The sequence below is a fragment of the Helianthus annuus genome, chromosome 4 (genome assembly GCF_002127325.2).
Source record: "Helianthus annuus cultivar XRQ/B chromosome 4, HanXRQr2.0-SUNRISE, whole genome shotgun sequence".
In the NCBI taxonomy this organism is placed as follows: domain Eukaryota; kingdom Viridiplantae; phylum Streptophyta; class Magnoliopsida; order Asterales; family Asteraceae; genus Helianthus; species Helianthus annuus.
The window spans coordinates 200,867,585-200,889,200 of NC_035436.2; the positions used below are offsets into that span (position 1 = coordinate 200,867,585).

The 21,616-nt window shown below is 36.1% G+C and overlaps 1 protein-coding gene across 2 annotated transcripts; it reads right to left on the reverse strand.

The window, feature by feature from the left end:
* Window positions 1-13,102: 13,102 nt before the first annotated feature.
* On the reverse strand, window positions 13,103-19,625 carry LOC110937915 (serine/threonine-protein kinase ATG1c). Of its 2 annotated transcripts, none has more exons than XM_022180377.2 (13): window positions 19,098-19,623; window positions 17,088-17,208; window positions 16,920-16,978; window positions 16,613-16,677; window positions 16,432-16,525; window positions 16,281-16,361; window positions 15,779-15,887; window positions 15,610-15,682; window positions 15,191-15,516; window positions 14,771-15,096; window positions 14,393-14,681; window positions 13,636-13,706; window positions 13,103-13,560 (listed from the first exon to the last, which is right to left on the reverse strand). In XM_022180377.2, exons 1-13 carry the CDS (start codon window positions 19,341-19,343, stop codon window positions 13,303-13,305), a joined length of 2,118 nt encoding a protein of 705 aa, XP_022036069.1. In that variant the 5' UTR covers window positions 19,344-19,623; the 3' UTR covers window positions 13,103-13,302. The 2 variants fall into 2 exon arrangements, with proteins under 2 accessions (XP_022036069.1, XP_022036068.1); XM_022180376.2 differs by having other exon boundaries at window positions 13,158-13,560; window positions 14,771-15,099; window positions 19,098-19,625.
* Between the last annotated feature and the right edge of the window lie 1,991 nt (window positions 19,626-21,616).

Here is a 21,616-nt window from a genome sequence, read left to right on the forward strand (position 1 = left end):
CTTAAAAAGTCAACAGAATGCGTTTTTGCAAAATCTAGCATAAATAGCAATGTAGGTCACATGCAACCTGTTTGATCATCAAAATAACTTTATAATTAATGTAAGAACATGTTTCATCATGATCAACTCGACAATTTTCAGTTAAACCCGGATCGGAACCGAAAGTCTCATAAAATGACTTTTTCTTTGACTCTCGATTCGGATCCATGCATGCATGATTGAGATCTGCCTTAGAGCTTATTTTGGACCATTTTTATATTTGTACAACTCTCTGGGATTTTACAACTTAGTTCAACACTTGTCCGATTCATATGCATGTTACCGGTTTATGCTTAAATATGACTATTTTGCCCTTTTTGCTATAAAACGCGATTTTTGAAAAAGTGAGAGAGTAGAAATGTTTGTTGCTGATTTATAAACTTGCACCAAAAATTTGATATCAGTTTGAGGTCCAGATTTAGAGTTATGCTCAATATCGTAATTTGAAAGCTTTATGTTAAGTAAACGGCGTAATTAGCGTATAGCCTATTTAAACCCACATTTTGATACCAAACTTTTTACCAACTAATGTTATATAATATTTTGGGATTTTTAAAGATTTTTATTTAATTTTTGGCTGATCGTATCATAGGTCTCTAAGTTTAATTCGGTTAATACCGAATTTACCCTTTTAAGCCATAAAATGAGTTTTATAAATCTTTTTGACCCCAAACCTTTTTCCACTGATTTCATTTGTTAAATAAATTATTTTGAGCATTCTGGAAATATAAAGATATCAGCTTTCTTTTGAAAACCCGAAAACGGCTCTAAATCGCCTTTTTAAGCGTTTTTAACGCCTAGTATGCACTATAACCATATTAAACAAATAAGGTTGATACCTACTGGTAATCTTAGTATATTTTTATAAAATAACAGTAAGTATAAGATTTTGAACTCAGGTTTCCAGTTTTGACACTTTTAGCTCTTGTGAAATTACCGAAATACCCCTAAGGTGCATAGTTTGATTTTAAATGATAAGTTTCATATATGGGTCATACCCTACTGTTATAATATGTTAAATTAAGTATTTTCACTGTATGAATCAGACCTACAACTCAGATTACAAATTTAACTCTTTTATAATCTTTTAAATGACCAAAATGCCCTTATAAGGCATAAGTTGAGTTTAAATTCATTCGGGGCATAATAGAACATAACTTACTGATATTATGACATATTTAGAGCATATTATCTCAGGGAACTTGCATATGACTCTTATGGTTACCCGTAACGCTCTTTTAGCGTTCGGTTCGGTTTATGTAACTAGTTTGCATAAATTGACCGAAACGGGTCAAACATTATCATTTTTGTCTCAAAATCCAGAATGTATTTAGCATACCCATATTATACAAGTATTCAAACTTGTCGGGTCTAAATCACATTCTACCCGGTCTTCGCTTAATCGTGCGGTTGAACCGTATCGTCCTTAAAACTAACCGGTCTAAGCTTAGGCTTAAATAAAGATCCGCTAGGAATCTAATAGGTTATATAAACCTTTGTTCCAGAATAGAAGAACCAGTAAAAGCTACCTTCACTTGCTAGTTGTGATTTATACTTACCAAGGTATTTATACTTTTAACTTATTTTCCCTATACGGGCTTGGGATACGGTATATAAAATACCGCTTGGTCCGGCATCGAATTCTTTAATCGAATAGAGGTTAAATTTATTGAGATGCCTTGTTTTGAATGTGTTTTATTGCTTAAAGCCTTTGGGGGGTTAATGACCATGTCCCGGATATCCTCGGCATTATCTTACGAGATAGCCACGACCTGAGCACGGGGTGTAGGCGTACACCTGTCAAGTGTATAACTCAATTTTTGTGGTGTGTCAATTGATCTTTAACCCGGCACAAACCGGGCTACTGAACGCATAAGTAACATGTAAATCCTTTACAAGATTATATAACATAATTATCCCAAGTTATAAAAAAATATTCTATGCCAAGTTCTAATTTCGGGACGAAATTTCCTAAACAAGGGGAAGCAGTAACACCCCGTATTTTCGAATATCAAAGTCAAAGTCAAAGTCTAAGTCAACTTTGGCTCCTTTGACTGTTAACGTTTCTTTTTGCTTCTTGTATTATGTGGAGTAAGTGTTGTCTAAATAAAATGATCGAATGTTTAATCAATGCGACCGATTTACGGCTGTGAATAATAGGAAGTAACAATGCGATAAAGTTAATCAAATCAATCAATCGAACTCGAGGCTCGAACTATGCGAAACTGGTGTGGTAATACTTACATGTGTGTGTGCCTTATGTGTTACTTGTGCATGTTTACTTTATGTTTTGTGTGGTATTCAATCAAATCAATCGAAACTCGAAAAGCAATCGAACTCAATCGAAACCGACATCGAAACGTGACTTATAGATGATTGTATGTTAGATATAGTAGTTGGGACTGAAAGTAATTTGACTAGGAACTCTATCGTATTTGTATCATCGTCTATCGACGAGGTGATGTTCGATCGAATACGCCACTCGATTGGTAAACATTACTCTTCTGATCATGAGATACTATGCTTCAACACTTAATTGATTTTGCAACTCGTTCGTAGTATGTAATGCCAGTCGATCGAACAGACTGTTCGATCGAGCGACATTCTGCTGAGAATCACTTCTGAAGTTCCTAACCGATCGGTTAAGCCGGCCGATCGAACAGACCGTTCGATCGATCGACCTGAAAGGTAAGAACACCTCAGTGTTCTCAAATACTACAACGAAAACTTCAAAAGTTCAAACCATCATACACAAACACATCAGAGGAAGAAACAATCCACTCGAATGGCCTAGCCGATCGAGCCTACCGGCCGATCGAACAGGACTGTTCAAACGGACTTTCAAGCCGATCGAATAGCTCGTTCGATCGAACCTGTTGTTCGATCGACCAGACTATTCGATCCATCTACACATGTTTGCATTTCCGCGTTACTCATTGTTGTGCTATCGAACTATTCAGGCTAACCCTACTCTCAGCGCTCCCTTCAATCCATAACCAACCACTGTGAGTATACTCGAACCCTTTTTGCCTTATCACTTTTGGGAGTTACATACTGATGTGCTGAATGCGGTCTATAAAAACTACTAACTTAATCTAGACACCCTAGTTTTAAATTTATAAACTAAGACTCTCTAAATGCTAGACCACTGACAGGCAAGTGTACCTATCGTACGTAGTAAAGCCTAATGAAGTCCGAGTATCGAACCCACGAGACACTAGCGACGCTAAACTAGACTCTGACTCAACTAATTACTTAACTGGGTTATTTAATTTGATTGGATTTTGGGGTTTTATCTAATTAAACTAAAGGAATTAACTAAGACGAACTAGACAACCTAGACGCAGGTTGAAGGCTACTAAGGTGAAATCAAGGATGAGAAAGTACCACCCAGGTTTGGAATCCTATTCGTGACTATTGGTTTTCTCTCGGCAATGATAACTATGATGGAACCAAGTTCAAATAATACGACACTCTAAGACTAAAGATTAGTTGAATCTCCTCCCGGTCTCATCAACTTCTCCTAAGGTCCTAAAGGTCAAATAAAACTCACTGGTATGGGTTGGATCACCTCCCGGTCTCTCCAACAATACTAAAGTACCCAAAAACTAGATCTCCTCCCGGTCTCACTAATCACAATACACCCTAGAGTGTACGGGGTAACCTAAAAACACTTGACAAGACTTAGGAAAATAAATAATACTAGGGAACTTAGACAGATCTCCTCCCGGTCTCACTGCACCTAAATACCTAGCACCAAAGACAATCCTAACTATCTATCTCCTTCCGGTCTCAAGAATAGGTAGAACACTAAACTCCTCTAAATTATCAAACAATGTTCCTATGGGATACGTGCACCATAAACCATAAACTAGTTACAAACACAAAGTAGGTAACCTAACATGCATCTATACATGAAAGACATTCACAAAGACACATGAGGAACGATTGAATGATAATAAATTAGAATAAAGCACGCACACACATCTAATCAGATATAATTAGGTCTTTTACTTTAATATTAAACCATTAGTTAAATTACCAAAACCGAGATATTACCAACTGACACGAATAATCATCACAAACCCGGGTAGATAAACTAATTAGCCAAGAATCATAGTCAAGAACAATAATAAACAAGTCTGAAATAACAAATAATTCATGTTCATAAGTCTAAAAACACAAAGTAATTAAAACTGAACACTAACTATTTGTGAACCCGACTCGATTCTTGATCGTGACTTGAACACTCGAACCAATCAGCTTCAATCCTTTCCTGAAAGTGCCTTCTTTCTTTGCGTCCGATGTTGCTGCCGTCCAAGTTTCTGTCTTCTGTTAATGTCGAATATCTAATTCTGCCGTCACCTCAAGCCGTATATATATCCCTTCAATAGGGTTTAATATTTTATAATATGAAACAATGTTCCAAAAATTAATTAACATGGCTACATCCAAAATCACGATCACATGGGCTCAAGATGTTTTCAGAACCAAAAACCCCTTTGGCGGCCCAGGTGGGTCTCCATCATTCTGAATTTCGAACAAAAAGATGCACGTGCATCGCATCTAATGTTGTTTAGTTGATTCTTTTTTTTTTCAAGGGTCTGATCATAGAATTGATGGGCTGACATGTTTAATGGCCTCTTTCTTCAATAATGATAAGAATTGGCAGCATCTAAGACTAGAAGGTATGGGGGCCGGCTTGGCCCGGCTTGGCCCGGCGCCGGACCCCCACACCGCCCCCTGGCCCGGCTTCCATCACAATCGGCCACCCATAGCCGGGTGTGCCGCCCCTCTTTTCAAAATAATACCGTTATTCAACGGCTATTTTAATACAAAAAAAAAAAAATCAATTTCCTTTTAAATAAATACCATAATCCCAATCCATTTTTAAACCAATTTCTCTCATTCTACTCCCATTCTTCTCCATTTCTCATCCTTTTTTATAAAAATACTCTATATTTTTTATACCATTCTCTCCCAAACATGAATCCATTCAACCCAAACAACCTCAACCCAAACAACCCCAACCCGAATAATCCCAATCCGAACCAACCTAATTTTTTTTCGAGTCCCGCTTACACTCCGACTATGGATCCTTCGTGGGGGGCTTCGCAATTTCCGTTTTCGGGTTTCCAACAAACACCCAACGCCTTCTCACAAATGTCTCAACTACAACAAGTTCAACAATATCAAGCGCTCCAACAAATCATGCAACGCAACACGTTTGAACAACTCCAATCCCAATCGCAACCCCCGGTTCAAGTTGAAGATGATGATGAAGAAGTCGTCCCCGAATCACCACCGCAAGAGCTCACGCGCAAAAAAATGGACGTCGTAGGTTTTAGGAAACGTAATTTTTTTTTATTTTTTATTTTCGGTTTCTTTTTATTTTTTAGGAAATGTATTTTTTTTTTATTTTCGGTTTCTTTTTTTTTAGGGAATGTAATTTTTTTTTTTATGGAATGAAATTATTTATGTTGTTTGATGTGGTGTTTTTTAAATTTTATAAAGTTTTTATTACCTTGGTTATTAAATTAAACAATAGAAAATTATAAAATAATGAGGTGGGGCCCCATCCTCCATCCCCCTCCATCCCTCATTTGGCTCATCCTCCACGGGCCGTCTACGTGGCGCCTACGTGGAGGCTCATCCCCGTGGGGATGAGCCGAACCATACCCACTAGTCTAATACGTTAATACATTGGCTCCAACAATAATAATATATATGGCCTGGTCTATTTTAATAATATAGAGATAGCGGACTCAGCCCAATCAAGGAAAATAGCAGCAATTTAATTCGGTCACTTGCGTTCCACTCTACTCAACTGGCAGGTTATTTAATTATTACTCATTTTCGTTCCATTTGCACCAGGATCTGCCAAAACACAAAACAATGTAATATAATACTAAAACAAAATAAAAACAAATAAACTTATACAAAAAATATACAATTTACACGGGAAAAATATGTGTATTTTACCACACATCACATACGTTACTTATCAAAATCACAATCGGACACACTATTCAAACTATTTGAACGCTAACCGATTGCATGTATTACGTGACTAAATGTGTGCTTGTTATTATGTTTACACGTGGAATGCTGTCTACCTGCCTTAGCAACGTAGTACTATAATTTGGACTCAGCACCCGTTTACACGGGGGTTGTTAAGGACAATTACTTGCATGGATTACGGTGGTAACCATGTATTGCGAACTGTCTCGGACAGTCAACCCGCAGTCGCTGGTATCGATAGGTCCATGTCGATAATTAACATGCATCATTTCCCTCTGTGTACGTGCTGGTTATGCGTAAACTATTTGAACTCTATATGCTATTATCAAACTTGTATGCTCACCTTTACATTTCATGTATTGACTTTATTTTAACGTATGTGACAGGTGTTTAAGGTATTTGCTTGCTAGGGAAGTGAAGCTAGAATAAGTCTCTAGAGGCCCCCAACGAATAGTTGTCTGTCAAGAACAAGCTGCTAGTGCATAGTTGTTTGTAGATCTTGTCAGTCTGGGTCTTTAGGGGCATTGAACAACATTTATGTTTAATTTAAATCTGAGTTGTCGGAACAGGATTAATTGTTTGGATGTTATCTGTAATAACTTGTTATTTATTCGGGATACGGTATGGGACGTATCATTTTAAAGTGAATTTGTATTAATAGTTGTTGTGGAAACATCTGGACAATCTGTTTCGCTCAGTGCCGCGCCCCGATGATTCCGCCATCGGTTGGGGTGTGACAGTGAGTGGACCCAGTTGATTCCTTGATTATGCACTTCCAAAAGGCCATCTTCCTTCCAATTGATAACCGCCCGTTCAGGTCCCATCGGGTCCTTAGGTTTTGATTTCCTTCCCTTATTCGAACCACTTGGTTTTGTAGAAGTCGACATCTTTTCGCAAGATCGGAAAGAAAACAGATGAATGATCGGAAGAAAAAAGAAGAAGATAGAAAAGAACTGAAATTCTCAAGGAATAAGTTGGAAAGATGGGAAGACGGACCAAGTGTCACACCCCAACCGATGGCGGAAACATCGGGATGAGACGAAGTGTGTATAGATTGCAAGAGACTTCATAACACTATGTGACAAAATTTAATTAAATTCAAATTTCATTTCCAATACTAATGTCATACAAAATTCAAATAAAGATAACAACATTGTTTCGTGTCAAAACATAACAATATAAGATAACTTATTCTAGGTGTGTATCTAGTCCACCCTAAATCTTGTTTCGTCTTGAATATCATCTCAATAATTAACCTGTAACATGTATTAAAATAGAGTTCAATGCAAAAGCAAAGGCGAGTATACAAGTTTGACTACATAGCATAATAGAATAAAAACTCATATCCAACATGTTACATAGTGAATAAATTTACTAGCAATGCAATTTTGGCGTACTATATGATCAAACCCATGAATACAACGCACAAAATAGCCTAATCCCAATAGTTTAGCGGGGTGGTAATGTTTAACTTAACAATACCCAATAGAATAGCGGGCGGGGCGTTAATCCTATAGCGCTATAATTGTTAAGGTGGGCTAGCAAAGTTAATGAGCATATAACGTTCCAAATCGTTCATAGAGCATACAAGCATAGCAATATTCATAATAGTTTCATGTCACGTTCATAGATAGAGTATGTTTTGTTTAAACATAAAAGTTGTTTTGAATAGGTATACATGTCGCATCCCAAAGTGTAAAGGGGAAAAAGGGATCAAGTATACTCACATAATTGCTAAGTCTTCCGATTATCCAATTGTTGACGAGTGTAAGAGATTAGGAGGATGGAACACCGAGGTCACCCTATAAGGGCAAACGATGGTGCATGAATGAACGGAATTCCAAGAGAACGAATGAGGGTGGTTATCCTAGATATGAAGAATAATACAGAACGAATTCATTATTAATATTTATAGGTGAGATAATATCCCTCATATTTATGGTTTATATTTTAAGGGTTTAGTTAATAGAATTTATCCCACTAATAACCGTGAGAGTTAAAAAAGGAACACACTAAATTGTTGGTTATTTAAAGAATTTAAGGGTTTTATTTAAGTTTAAAAAAAAGTATAAAAAGTAAAATGTTAATTATTTAAGTTAAATAAAAAAAAGGAATATAAATAACGAGACTAAAAACAAATACACAAAACCCGCAAGGTACCCGGTTCGAATCAACTTCTTCCCCATTGACTATAACCATTTCCATAACTAAAAATTTACTAGATCTCCGATTTACATAAACAGTCATGTGTAAAATTTATTAGAACAAGAATAATATTGTGGAGTTGTGGTTAGCTTGTAAACAAAATATATTGATATTAACTTTATTTGATGAAAACAGTAGAAATCAATAAAAGAAGATATTTGGAAAGTATGCCATTGTCTTCTTTATAATAACAAAATAGCATTGTGTCATCTTCTTAGTTGCAAAACAAACAATACGTAACTGTTATGCTTTTTTTTATTTTTGTAAATTCCTTTCATGTTTCATTATAGCTATAAAAACAAAGTGATAAGAACACAAATGTATCAGTGAGGATGAGGTATACCGAACGAACGGAAACTGAACCGAATCTGACCCGAGCCGAAACAAAACTGCACCGAGACTTGACCCGCAAAACCCGAGTACGAAAACTTCGGAGCCATAGCTGAACCGAACAATCCGACTTTGAATCATCACGAACCAAAACCAAACTGACTGAATAACATCGCCACCTCCACTGTTGACGACGACCCGAAGTCGCCGTAGGTCACAACCATGTCTGTCATTTTGACCCGAACCAAACGTCACCCGAATTTGAACCGACTAATCTCGAAAATCACTTGAAACTCGAACCAAAAACTCAAACACCTCTTGACTTTAATTAAACTTATGTTACCTTTTTTTTTTAAACAAGGAACTAACTTTACAATTTAACTAACTAAGTTAGTTTATAATAATAGCTTTACAATTTAACGAGACTAACTAGATTATTATAGAAATAAACTTTTAAATAGTAAAACTACTTAATTTAATCAATTAAACCATGAATAAATACCCATTTTTTATAATGAATTAAAATAGAGATAAAAGATTTCCGACGGTACGACGGATTATAATTTTGCAAGAGGCAAGCTTCTAAAATAGATTTTTAAAACTCGATTTCTAAATTAGGAAAGTCATGAAAACGCGGAGCGTTACACCAAGGATCTCCAACTATTTATACCCATCGCATTAAATGCGATGGGGAACCGAACCGTCAAGTGGGGGAGATCCACCAATAGGGGAGTGACACGTCAGGTGGCAAAAACTGAAATGTTGCCTATCAAGGGTGTGTGGCCACCACGCGCCTGACAACGCCGAAAAAAGTGCCTGATACACCTAACATGTCCCTACAAAAGCAACTATTCACCTCCTTGATGCGACAACCACCTCAGACGGCAGAGCAACAGTGACAGACGTCGGACGTTAAATCCCACCAACCACACAACTTGACAAAAGAAACTTCTCATTGAAGAAATCCTACCAAATATTCCACACGCGTACGCCGATGCTCATGTGGCGTTTTGGCTCACTTCTGCACGCCAAATTCATGCGCCGTTTTGGCTCATTTCTGTACGCCAAATCCACTCGCCTTTTTGGCTCACTTCTGTACGCCAAAATCCACGCGCCGTTTTGGCTCACGTCTGTACGTCAAATTCACGCGCCGTTTTGGCCTACTTCTGTACGCCAAAATTCACGCACCGTTTTGGCTCATTTTTGTACGCTAAATCCATGCGTCGTTTTTGCTCACTTCTGTACGCCAAAATCCAGCGCCGTTTTGGCTCACTTTTGTACGCCAAATCCACGCGCCGTTTTGACCTACTTCTGTACGCCAAAATTCACGCGCTGTTTTGGCTCATTTCTTTACGCCAAATCCACGCGCCGTTTTGGCTCATTCCTGTACGCCAAAATCCACGCACTGTTTTGGCTCATTTATGTACGCCAAATCCACGCGCCTTTTTGGCTCACTTCAATACGCCATAATCCATGCGTCGTTTTGGCTCACTGATAACTACCCTTACACAATCGAAATTATTTTGAGTCCAGAATCCCTCCCATCTGATAAACTCACCTGGAAGCCACACTGGACTTAGGGGACTTGAAGAGGTATGATCCCAAATCACATGTCAACACATGTCAAAGGGACCACACCACTCCAAACTGGCGTCCCCGTCACACAAAGGTATCCAGAAGGTTCTAGAAGCTTCTCGAAGAAGACACCTGACAAGAAGATGCCCCTGCAGACAGGAAGGACGACAGGTGGCACCAATAACGAGACGCCAGCAACGGTTGCAAGATCTTAGGAGGACAAGACGACGGCAGTACAAGCGAGTGCCCAGCTGGAACGAATAGCCGTACGCCACGTCACCTCAGAGACTGACAACGTCAGAGGGACATAACGGATATTACTCCTGGTTGGACAGCTGGCGAGCACTGGCAGGTCTCCTCCTCACTATTTTCCGGCTATAAATAGAATACTCTACCTCCAGGTTTAAGGATTCGATTTCTCACTCTCTTACTCTAAACACACACTTATTCTCAAAACGATACTTATTCTCATGCCGGAGGGTGGCCACAAGAAGAACCCCCATCTTCTCCTCCTTGTGGCGAGTCGTCGGTGGTGGTGTTTTGGAGGACAGCTTTGTGAGATCAACTATATACGACGAGTGAAAAATAAAGATTGAACTACTTCACACGAGACGACCGGCTGAGATAGTCTACTATTATTCAGTGTTTCTATCATATGTTAATAAGAATACTAACTGAGTTAGGGTTGGGTAAATTGGGAATTGTTAAAGGAAAATAAGTTGAAAATTGATAGTAATGAAGAGCATGTCATTTCATTAGTTAAGAGTGTTAAAGTTGAAGTTATTTAAATCCAACACCCCTAGTTTCTTTACATACAGAGATGCTAAACAGTAATAGACCTAACAAGACAAGCCATTTATTAATATTGTAATATTATATTGTTACACTAGAATTACCATCCGTCGCAATACGGCGGAGAGATTCATTAGTTATATATCATGTTAGATGAAAGACAAATGTTTCTCACATAACCACGAGCCTGTATGTAAAACTGAGAAAAAAATAACTAAGTCGATCTCTGACTCGCACATTACGACAGACCTATCAAACGGGGAAAAATAGACGTGTTGCGACGGGCATGTCAAACAGGAAAAAAATAGATGAAAAAACGTTGAACCCCACATGCACGTTACGGCGTGTTAAGTCGGAAATTTAGAACGACGGGTTAAACGAAGAATTTATGAAAGCTGAAAGTAAAAAAAGTGTTGAGATTAAATTGCAAAAGATGAAAACTTTTGAATTGGAAGTGAAAAATCAAATTAATCAAATGGGTTAAAATACCGGATTAGGATCAAATACAAAGGATCCTAATTGTAAGAAGTCTAAGAAGGATTTATAGAGTGACAAGTGTCCAATAACCTAAAAAAACCCAATACACAAAAAAACCCCACTACAAAAAAAAAAAAAAAAAAAAAAAAAAAACCTTAAACATCCACTACCACCAAAAACCTAACCCCCCCCACATCACCCACCCTAAAAAAAAATATTATTATTATTATTATTTTTTTATTTTTATTTTTTTTTTTTTGCCGAGGGGGTGAGGGGTAGAGGGTGGGGGGTGGGGGTTTAGGTTTTTGGGTGGGGATGGGTGTGGGTGTTTAGTTTTTTTTTAGATTTTTTTTTTTAGGTTTTTGGGGGTTTGGGGGGGGGGGGGTTAGGTTTTTGGGGGTGGGGTGGAGGGTTAGGTTTTTTTTAGGTTTTTGGGGGGTGGGGGTGGGGGGTGGGGTTTAGGTTTTTTTTGCCGGGGGGGGGGGGTTAGGTTTTTGGGTGGGTGGGGGGGGGTTAGGTTTTTGGGTGGGTGGGGGGGGGTTAGGTTTTTGGGTGGTGGTGGGGTGGGGTGGGTGTTTAGGTTTTTGGTGGTGATGTAGTGGGATTAGTTTTAGGTTATTGGACACTTGTCACTCTATAAATCATTCTTACACTTCTTACAATTAGAAGCATTTGTAGAATAACTTGACCCTTAAAATACCAAAGATTGAAACTTTAGACTTAAATTGCCAAAGATTGAAACTTTATAGTTAAAAAAGAAACCAATTAAACAAAGGGGTAACTTTGTAGAATAGTAATCAAGATTTAAAAGTGTTCCAATTAGGTCACTCAAGTTTTAAAAGTGTTCCAATCAAGTCACTGAACATTCATTCTTCATTAAAATTAAGGGTTTTTTCATCCATTTCATAGGTAACCGTGGTGATGCGGATTTTTGTTTCTTTTTTCTCTTTTATTTGATGCTAACGTCGAGTGATTACGTGGATTGTAACTTGTTTTTTTAATTTTTAATGTAATTAAATGGTTTTTATTTTTAGTAAATATAATTTCATATATTAAAATAATTCGACCGCAACATCTTATACTCTATTTTTTTCTTGACCCATGGAAAAAATGACATCGCTCGATTTGAATATTAAGTTATCTAATTGGGACAAAAACAACATCAGTGACCTAATTAGAACACTTTTAAAACTTGGTTACTATTCTATGAAATATTCCCTTAAACAAAAGAGATAAATAGATTTAGTTAAATTGATGTTTAATATTAGTCTTATTATTTAATAATAATAATGTAATTAACTTATTATTATTATTTAATAAAAGAGATAAATAAAAAATATTATTTAATAAAAGAGATAAATAAAAAATAAGGGTGATAAATTACCAAAAAATGACACGTGTCTAAAAAAGATTTTTGTTTATTAGTATAGAAAGATTTATATAGATTCGTGTGCTGATTATAATGGATGAATCATAAATAAATAAGAAGGAATTGAACTACCTTTATCGGATAATTAAAGTTATCTGTATTAATAATTATTATAATTGATGTAAAAACAAACCTCACACTTTATTTGGTAATAGTTTTATATGAATTTTTATTTTATAATTTAAATAAAAAATTGAGGAAGGAGGAAAGGTTACCACATGGCATTAATTAGTCTTTTATTAGAATTTAGATATTATTATATTTGTCTTGCAGATGACAAAAGTAGGGGTATCAAAGTGTCGAATCCAAGCCACCCACAGAGCCAATACAAAGGCCAACACCACCATATTCAGATCAAACTTACACAAAGAATAAGTAGTAGCTGTACAAGAAAGAATTTTACAAAGCACTGATGTGAAAATATGAACAGTTGGTTAGTTAAAGCTTGATGGAGAATGACGACCATGATCGCCAACACCTTTCAGGAGTGTTATCCTTTGAGATCTTGAATGGCTTTGTCTATTGTTAAGAACATCTATATACTTTCTAAGCCTATACCGATCTGAATTTGTGATCGAGAATGGCGGATTAAGAATCAGAGACGGTGCTTCCACTAGAACAAAACTTAACAAACGCACCGCCTTTGAATAAAACCCTGCTGCATTTTCAGTATGACCCATGCACTCATCCACCTGCCAAATGCAATAAATATTATAATAAATTGTATTATAAATAATCTTATAACGTCTACACTGATAAAGACTTACAGCCCCGTATATGCCAAAATTAAGGGCCGCCTGAAATATCATTTCCATTGCATCTGGCATTCCCACATTTCCTGGGGAAGAGAGAAGATCTAAATTATCATTATAGCTAAGCCAGGCAAAACAGGTTTCGAGAGCCCATTTCGAAAAAAGTATCATTGGTTCACATCAAAACGGGGTGTTTCCAAAATGGGCATGGGTTGTGATATGGACAGGTGGAAGCAGTGGAGGCGATGATGGTATGGTGGTGGTGGTGGTGTTTCTAGACATTCTTGGAGATGCAACATTATAACATTATCATGATTCATAGCACATAGCATTAACTTAAATCTTGAGTACAATGCCATTTTCGTCCCTGAGGTTTGGCCAGTTTTGCGACTTTCGTCCTCCGTTAAGTACTTAAGTTAGGGTTATTTTCATCTTTTTACCTATATTATTTTTGTTTTTTTTTTTTTTTTGGTAAGGGTATTTTGAATACTTGTACATTATGCTAATTGCTTGTACATAAAGTGAAAAAGACCGAGTTGACCTTTAGGTTAACAAAAAAGACGAAAATACCCCTGACTTAACGGAGAAAAATGGATGGAGTTAACGAGCCGGATGAAAATGGCAAGATTTCAAGCCTTTTAGATCCAAATGCGGAAAAACAAACCTTTGGACAAAAGTCGCAAAACTGGCCAAACCTCAGGGACGAAAATGGCATTTTACTTGAATATTTCTATGGAAGTACAATATTAAATAATTGAATTAGAAGGTGTACCGGGCTCTATAAGCTTGGCAATTTGTTCAGCATTTTCAACTTCACCAAGAAATATTCTTTCGATATGACAGGAAACATCCTGCGGTGACGTGGCAGCTTCTAGACATTCTTGGATATCAAGACTATCAAATCCTCTGTTGGTTTTTGCGTTCAAAGTTGTAGTTTCTTGAATTGGACTTCCTTTAAAAGCTGAAGCAGCCTGTGTGTGACAGATATCCAGTGCTTGCTTCCATATTGCAAGGATCACAAGTTGAATCGAAAATGCTTCTAGTCTGTGTCCTGCCTCCATCTTTTTTAAAGTAAAAGCGGTTAATTTAATAATATTGGAAATAACTCGAGAAAATGTAAAGAAAGAAGTCAAGAACTACTGAAACATGCCTTGTCGTTGACCAGATCAGAGATGGCAGAGGCACAATCATGCAATGATTTGATTCTCGCCATGCTGTCGGTTGGTGGCTGTTCGGAAGCATCGATTAAATCAACTGATCCATGAGAAGTACCAGATGGTGCGGAACATTGACTTTCAAAGCTCCCGGTGCAGCGGAGTTTACTGGTGGCACCACCAATTATGGGCAGAGGTGCACTAGAAGGTGATTTGGATGTTGCTATTTGGCTCGCCTTAGAAACACTTGGTAAAGAAGGTGCATCACCCAAGGGACCGGATACTAGAACATAATCTTGATCAATGAACTCCAACGAGTCCGCTACTGTCCAACGCAAGACAGTGAATCAAGAATGACCAAATAAAATAATAATTTATTTATATTTATATTTTTTTGTAAATTATGGAAAACATACCTTTGGAACGCGTATTTGCTGGTCTATGGTCAATTGATCTCAAAGCTTCTTTCAGATTTCCTTCTGAGGATCTACGATTTCCAGATGAAAAACCGTTATTATCCGGTTTTGGTCTGACGTCTCTTTTAACAACTTGAGCATCCAAGGAAAACCCATACGTAGATCTCAAAGGAGACCTCTTAACGGGCGGGCTTCCATCAAGAGCATTTGAATCATCATCGAGACTGAATGGTAGGTTATCATCTTGGTTATTTTCTTCTTTGTTCTTAAAAGCTGGGCTTTTAGGATATGAAAACCCATCGGTTGTTCTATGCGACCTCCTATCACTGCAGATACCACACGTCCATACATTATTTAATTATTTAGCATGTAGTAAAATGCCTTTTAAAATGAAAGAAGCACTTCCACTTATTTATTACCTTAACAATTCATTAGGTTTTGTTTGGGTGAAAAATGGGTGTGTGAAAAACTCCTCAAACGTCAACCTTTCAACTGTACATCAAAGTAGTCAAATTCATAAATTATGGGGATCAGAGTTCTGAAGCCAACATAAATTATGTTATTGTCAAAAGTACAAGTCACAGATACCTGGATTTTGTCGCAATAATTTTCGACAAAGATCTATGCACTCAGGACTCAAGTCCTTCACATCTGGAGGAAACTGCAATTCAGTTGATTTCATGATGTTTTGATGCAACTGCATGAAAGGCGGAATTAAAACAAGGAATACAAAATATTAGGTCAGATTGCTGTCAACTTAAATCATTATGCGTAGGGCTGTAAACGAACCGAACGAACACGAACAAGGCCATGTTCGTGTTCGTTCTTTAAGGAAATTAACATGTTCCCGAACTGTTCACGAACGCATACCGAACATAAGTTTATGTTCGTGTTCGTTCGCTAAGCTAACCGAACGGAATTTTTTGTTCGTGTTCGTTCGTTAAGCTAATCGAACGAACATAAACGAACTTCCCGCCGAACGGTTCACGAACTGTTCGCTGAACGTTCGGTTCGTTTACAGCCCTAATTATGCGTAATATATAGTGTCCTTGAAACCCTAACACTTGATAGTAATACAAGATTTACAAACCTGAATTTGATTGTTTCCCGTAAATGGCGTTCTACCGGTTACAAGTTGAAATAGAATGGCACCAACACTCCATAAGTCTGCCTGTGTTTCCATTTATACATTAATTTTGGAGAATTGTTATAACTTATAAACAACTGTTAAAAGTCTTCACCTTGGCATCGTACTTATGAAGCTGCATAATTTCTGGTGCCATATAAAGTGGCGAGCCACATAAGGTTTCTGCAAGGTTTCTAGGTTGCAAAGACCTGCAAATACAATAAGATGTTATTATCATTTTTAAGCCATAAGGCATGGGCATGGTCATATATATGTATTGCTGGCAATAATTTTACCTTGCAAAACCAAAATCTGCAATCTTCAAAGTCGAATTGTCATCGTTTGTAGAGAGTAAAAGATTCTGTTCAACAGATACGATATGTAATGTAAGAAATAAACATACATACTGAAGTTGAGATAGATGTGTGGACAAGTTAAGGCCACGTGTGTTATTATGATACCAAAAGTCCAATATGTGACCATGTTTCCGATTTGGTTTTGCAGCTTATTTAAAGCTAGCTTTCAGATCTCAGTGATCGTGTTTTCATACATAGAAGTAAATAATTGTAATCATGCGTTCAAGTACAAAAATTTAATACCAACCTGTGGTTTTAGATCTCTATGGATAATTTGATTATCACGAAGGACTTTTAAACCAGCCGCTGCAAAAAAGAAACAATTTTAAGAAACCCAATCACTCACCGCCAATACTAGTAATTTTGAAAAGGATAACAAAATATTATTCTGATACATAGTTAGTTAGTTACATACCTAACTGCTGCATAAAGTGCACTGATGTTGATTTAGGTATTCTACCTTGACGTTTTTGAATAAACATAGATAAATCACCTCCTTTGCAGTATTCCAGCACAAGATGTATCTTACCGGGCTCCTAAATTCACACACTTGAGAGTTCAAAAACAATCTCAAAAAAACTACTAAGATATAGATATGGTTCAACATTTTACTACATTTCATTTTTACTTTTCAGTTTAATTTTGAGAGGTAGATCACTTTAGAAACACAGAATTTTCAATTTTTAGTGGCTATTAATCTTTGAAAGTAATTTGGCATCTTATTTTCACCTGAATTCAAACTTCAGACTACGATTTAAGAGGATATGTTATAGAGGAAAAGGGAAATGTTATGGAGGAAAAGTGTATCGCCTTGGGAAAAGATACAGAATGAATTCGAAAGGTTGAAGAAAAAAGCCTCGAAGGGACTGAAAAGTGATATCAAAAATAAGTGCTAAAAATAAGAGAATATACAGAGGAAGAAGTAACGATGCCGACAAGTCACAACAAGGATGGAATAATGAAATTATAGAACCCAAAACGAAGAGTAGAAAAAAAGGATGTCACGTTCAAGGTTTAAAAGAACGGAAACAAGTTTTGAGGCGTTTTTCCTTCGCCTCACGAGGCGTAAGCCCGAGACGGAATTAAAAAATAAATATAAAAATTATATATGTTATAAAAATAATAATACTAAATAAATTCATCATCAAATTCATCAAAATGATCAAAAACACACATAAAAAAGACATAAATTGCTTGAAATTGACACAAAAATTCAAAAACATCAAAAAACAAGTATCAAAAACCCCTGAGGCTTTTTAGCGCCTCAGCCCCTCTGAGGCGCACGTACAACATAAACCCCCTGAGGCGCGCCTCAGAATCGTTTTTTGGGCGTTTCGCTTCGAGGCGCACGCCTCAGCCGTTTTTTAAAACTATGGTCACATTAAAACAGTTTTTGACTAATAAATCAAGATGCATTCTTTATTGTTATCTCACAAGTATCTGTACATACGGGCACAGTTGCACAAACATTTCTCAACTTACATTGCTAAAGCAACATTCAATAAACTATGTTTTGCTGCTACTTGTCTTAAAACCCTCAAGTTCAAAGACAATTCTATGCAGATATAACTTGACAACACATAATTCATTTTGCAAACCGTCAATTGAATTTATTTAGGAAGTTCAAAGACAATTCTATGCAGATATAACTTGACAACACATAATTCATTTTGCAAACCGTAAATTGAATTTATTTAGGAGCACACACCATTCTTAATTTCACTCATGCACTTCTCAATAATTTTAACTTTTCAACATTCCTTCTTTCTGTTTCTAGTCATTTAGTAACTTATAACCATCTATTATCTCCGCTGCGCATCTCCATCTATAACTAACCAAAGAAAATTTAAAAAAGGCAGATAATCAAGCATAAACCTTACTAAAATTTCAGTTTTTACCATCCATAACATAGAGTACAACTCTACATACATCAACTATAGATACAATGTGCTCCACAGTTCAAGTATCCTCTTACAGTGCATTCCTAAAGTATGCTTAGACTATCCGCATCAGTGAAAGGCTATCCTTTCTACAAACAGCCTAATCAGCATGCCACATCAGCTTTTCACTTATTCTTCCCACAAACACTTTTTACCCACAACAATAACATATATATCCTTCCCACAAACAACCTTATAAAAAAAAGAAAGGACCCACCATTAGGCCATTCTTCACCATTCTTCCCCAAGAATTGTGAAGAATGAACACCCTCCATGTCATCCTCTACAACACCCACTAATCCATCCCTCTCACAAATGCCCTCCACATAGGAATGAACACCCTCCATGTCACCTACAAACATCCTTGATGTGGATAGTCTTAAAATATGTAGATTCTATTTCACTTGAAAAGGCATGTAACAAACAAATAATATAAATATTAACTGTTTATACCAAAATCAGCAAAAAAACAACATATAAACTACCTTGATCATATCATGCAGTCGAATAATATTCGGATGATGAATATTCCTCAATATATCAATCTCAGACATGAGACTCTCCTCCAACTTCTTATTCAACTTTCCAGTAACAATCTCCTTAATCGCAACTTCCGTACCATGAACCCTATGCCTCGCATGCCACACCACAGAGAACGAACCCGACCCGAGCTGCTTCCCTACCACATAATCCCCAACCGATCGAGCTCTGTACGAAGACTGACTCATCATCCACCAAATTAGAACACAGTAAACCCTAATTTCAAACTTATTGTTGTTGAAGTAAGAAAAATACAAAATCAGCTAGTGTTTTGTGATGATATAGATGAATTCAGTGATAGAATGAGTGGTTTTGATGTTTGATTTGGAGAATTTTGTGCTGTAATGTTGAAATTGGTATGAATTTGATTGATTAGGTCAAAAAGAGAGTTTTGTTTGTGTAAGTTATCGTGTTTGGAAACGAAGGTGTTTCCGCTGGCGGAAGTTAACGTGTGCCGTGTGCGTTGTGCGCACAGTTGGGTTTGTGTGCATACCAGTTTTGGATTTATGAACGCTACAGTGGCCGGGCCAAAATGGATTACAATTATTTTTTGTGATAATTTTGTTAGGTGCGGATAAAGGAGACTAAGGTGGAGTTTTTTTCCTAAACTAGTGTCGGTGGAAAAAATATTTATCATTTTAGTGTTCTCTTAAAAATATTTATCAAACTAGTGTTTTTCATGTATTTTGTACTTACCTTTTCTTTTAATTAACATATTATACTTTATTTATTCATTTATTTTGTTATTGTAGTTACATTTTATTTATTAAGTAATATATAAATGGAACGAACATCTGATAAACTTATATTTCAGTTGAATATTGAATCGGATTCATATTCTTCTTATATAAAATACAAACCAAGTCGTGGATTTCATCATTCTTATGCTAAAATACAAAGATTGAAATCTTAAATTAAGTTGTAATATAATAAGCATAACTAATATTACGTAGTTTTAATGTTGACTTTTGTCACTTTGTATGCGATTTCATAGTTTAGTGATAGAAAAACAAGTCGAGCAAAAAGATTATATGGTGAGATTTCATAGTCTTTTGTAGAATAAATTAAAAAATGTTTATATCTAGTATATAGTATTACATTATATTCAAAACGAGATAAAAAGTGTTGTCCTCACTGAACAAACGTGTTTTTAATATGAATGGGATTAAAAGTTTTATTTTGCTTGATATTGGACCGTACTCGACTCGCTTTTATTTCACATTTTTAATTGTATACTATATTGAGACTGGTAGCGACCGACTTTATTTGATATTTTTTCGTCTTTACGTGATATTAAGACCAATATCAAATCAAGTATTAATACTTGATTAATAATTATTTTATGTTTCTTATTTCATTGTTTATATTTATTTGGGATGATTTTTGTAGTTAATCTGTGACGTGGGTTGATTGAAAAAAGAATCAGTTGGTAAAAAACACCATAATGGGTTGATTGATTAAAAAAAGGATTGAATGAATAAAAAAAGAATACAAAAAGTAGAAAATAGATTGATTGAATAAATAAAATATAATATGTTAATTAAAAGAAAAGGTAAGTACAAAATAAATAAAAAACACTAGTTTGGTAAATATTTTCAAGAGAACACTAAAATGGTAAATATGTTTGGGAAAAAAACTCGTGTTTGGTGTTGCGTTTTTAAAATAGATTATGCGTTTTCAAAATTGCGTTTTGAAAAAGCATGTAGGTACATGCTTCTCTAAAACTGCGTTTTGGAGGTAGATAATCACTTTTTCATCCAAACACTTTTTTAGATTATTTATGTTTTACAAACGCAATAATCAAATAATCAGTTCAAAACGTAATCCCAAACACCCTTTAAGTAAAGTTTACACCTAGTTTTACGAAGGGTTACGACGTAACTTATTACCTGTTTATCTATCGTTATTATGTAATTTCCTACTTATTGTTAAAATATTAATAGATATTTATTAAATAGAAAAAAACTTAAAACCTAAACAAACATAGAGCTTTGCAAACTTATTACTTAGGTTTTCTTTATGGTTGAATTTTCATAACATTCATAGTTATTATCAGCTAACGTTATTAAATTAATTTTCTAGTTAAGCTATGTAAAATGACCAAATATGAATCCTAAGCTTAGAAATATGAAGGTTAAAGGAATCGATGAATTCGAGGTTACATACTTGCATGGCTTTTGAACATATATTTTTATACGAATATTGGATTTTAATAATCCCAATTATTCGTCGTTGTTCGCCAACAGTCCCAACTTTAAAAATAACCACTAGAGTGCAGTCCTAACTTTTAACATATTGGTCTCCAATGGACCTTGACTAACAGAACCCTAACGCCGTTAGTCTCCGATCGCTGGAAAAACTTTTTTTGGCCGGAAAACTCAACATTTTCGTCCCGAACCTCTTTGTAACCTTATTATGCACATTTAGAAACCTTTTTCTAGTAAAAGCCCCAATTATTAACTTT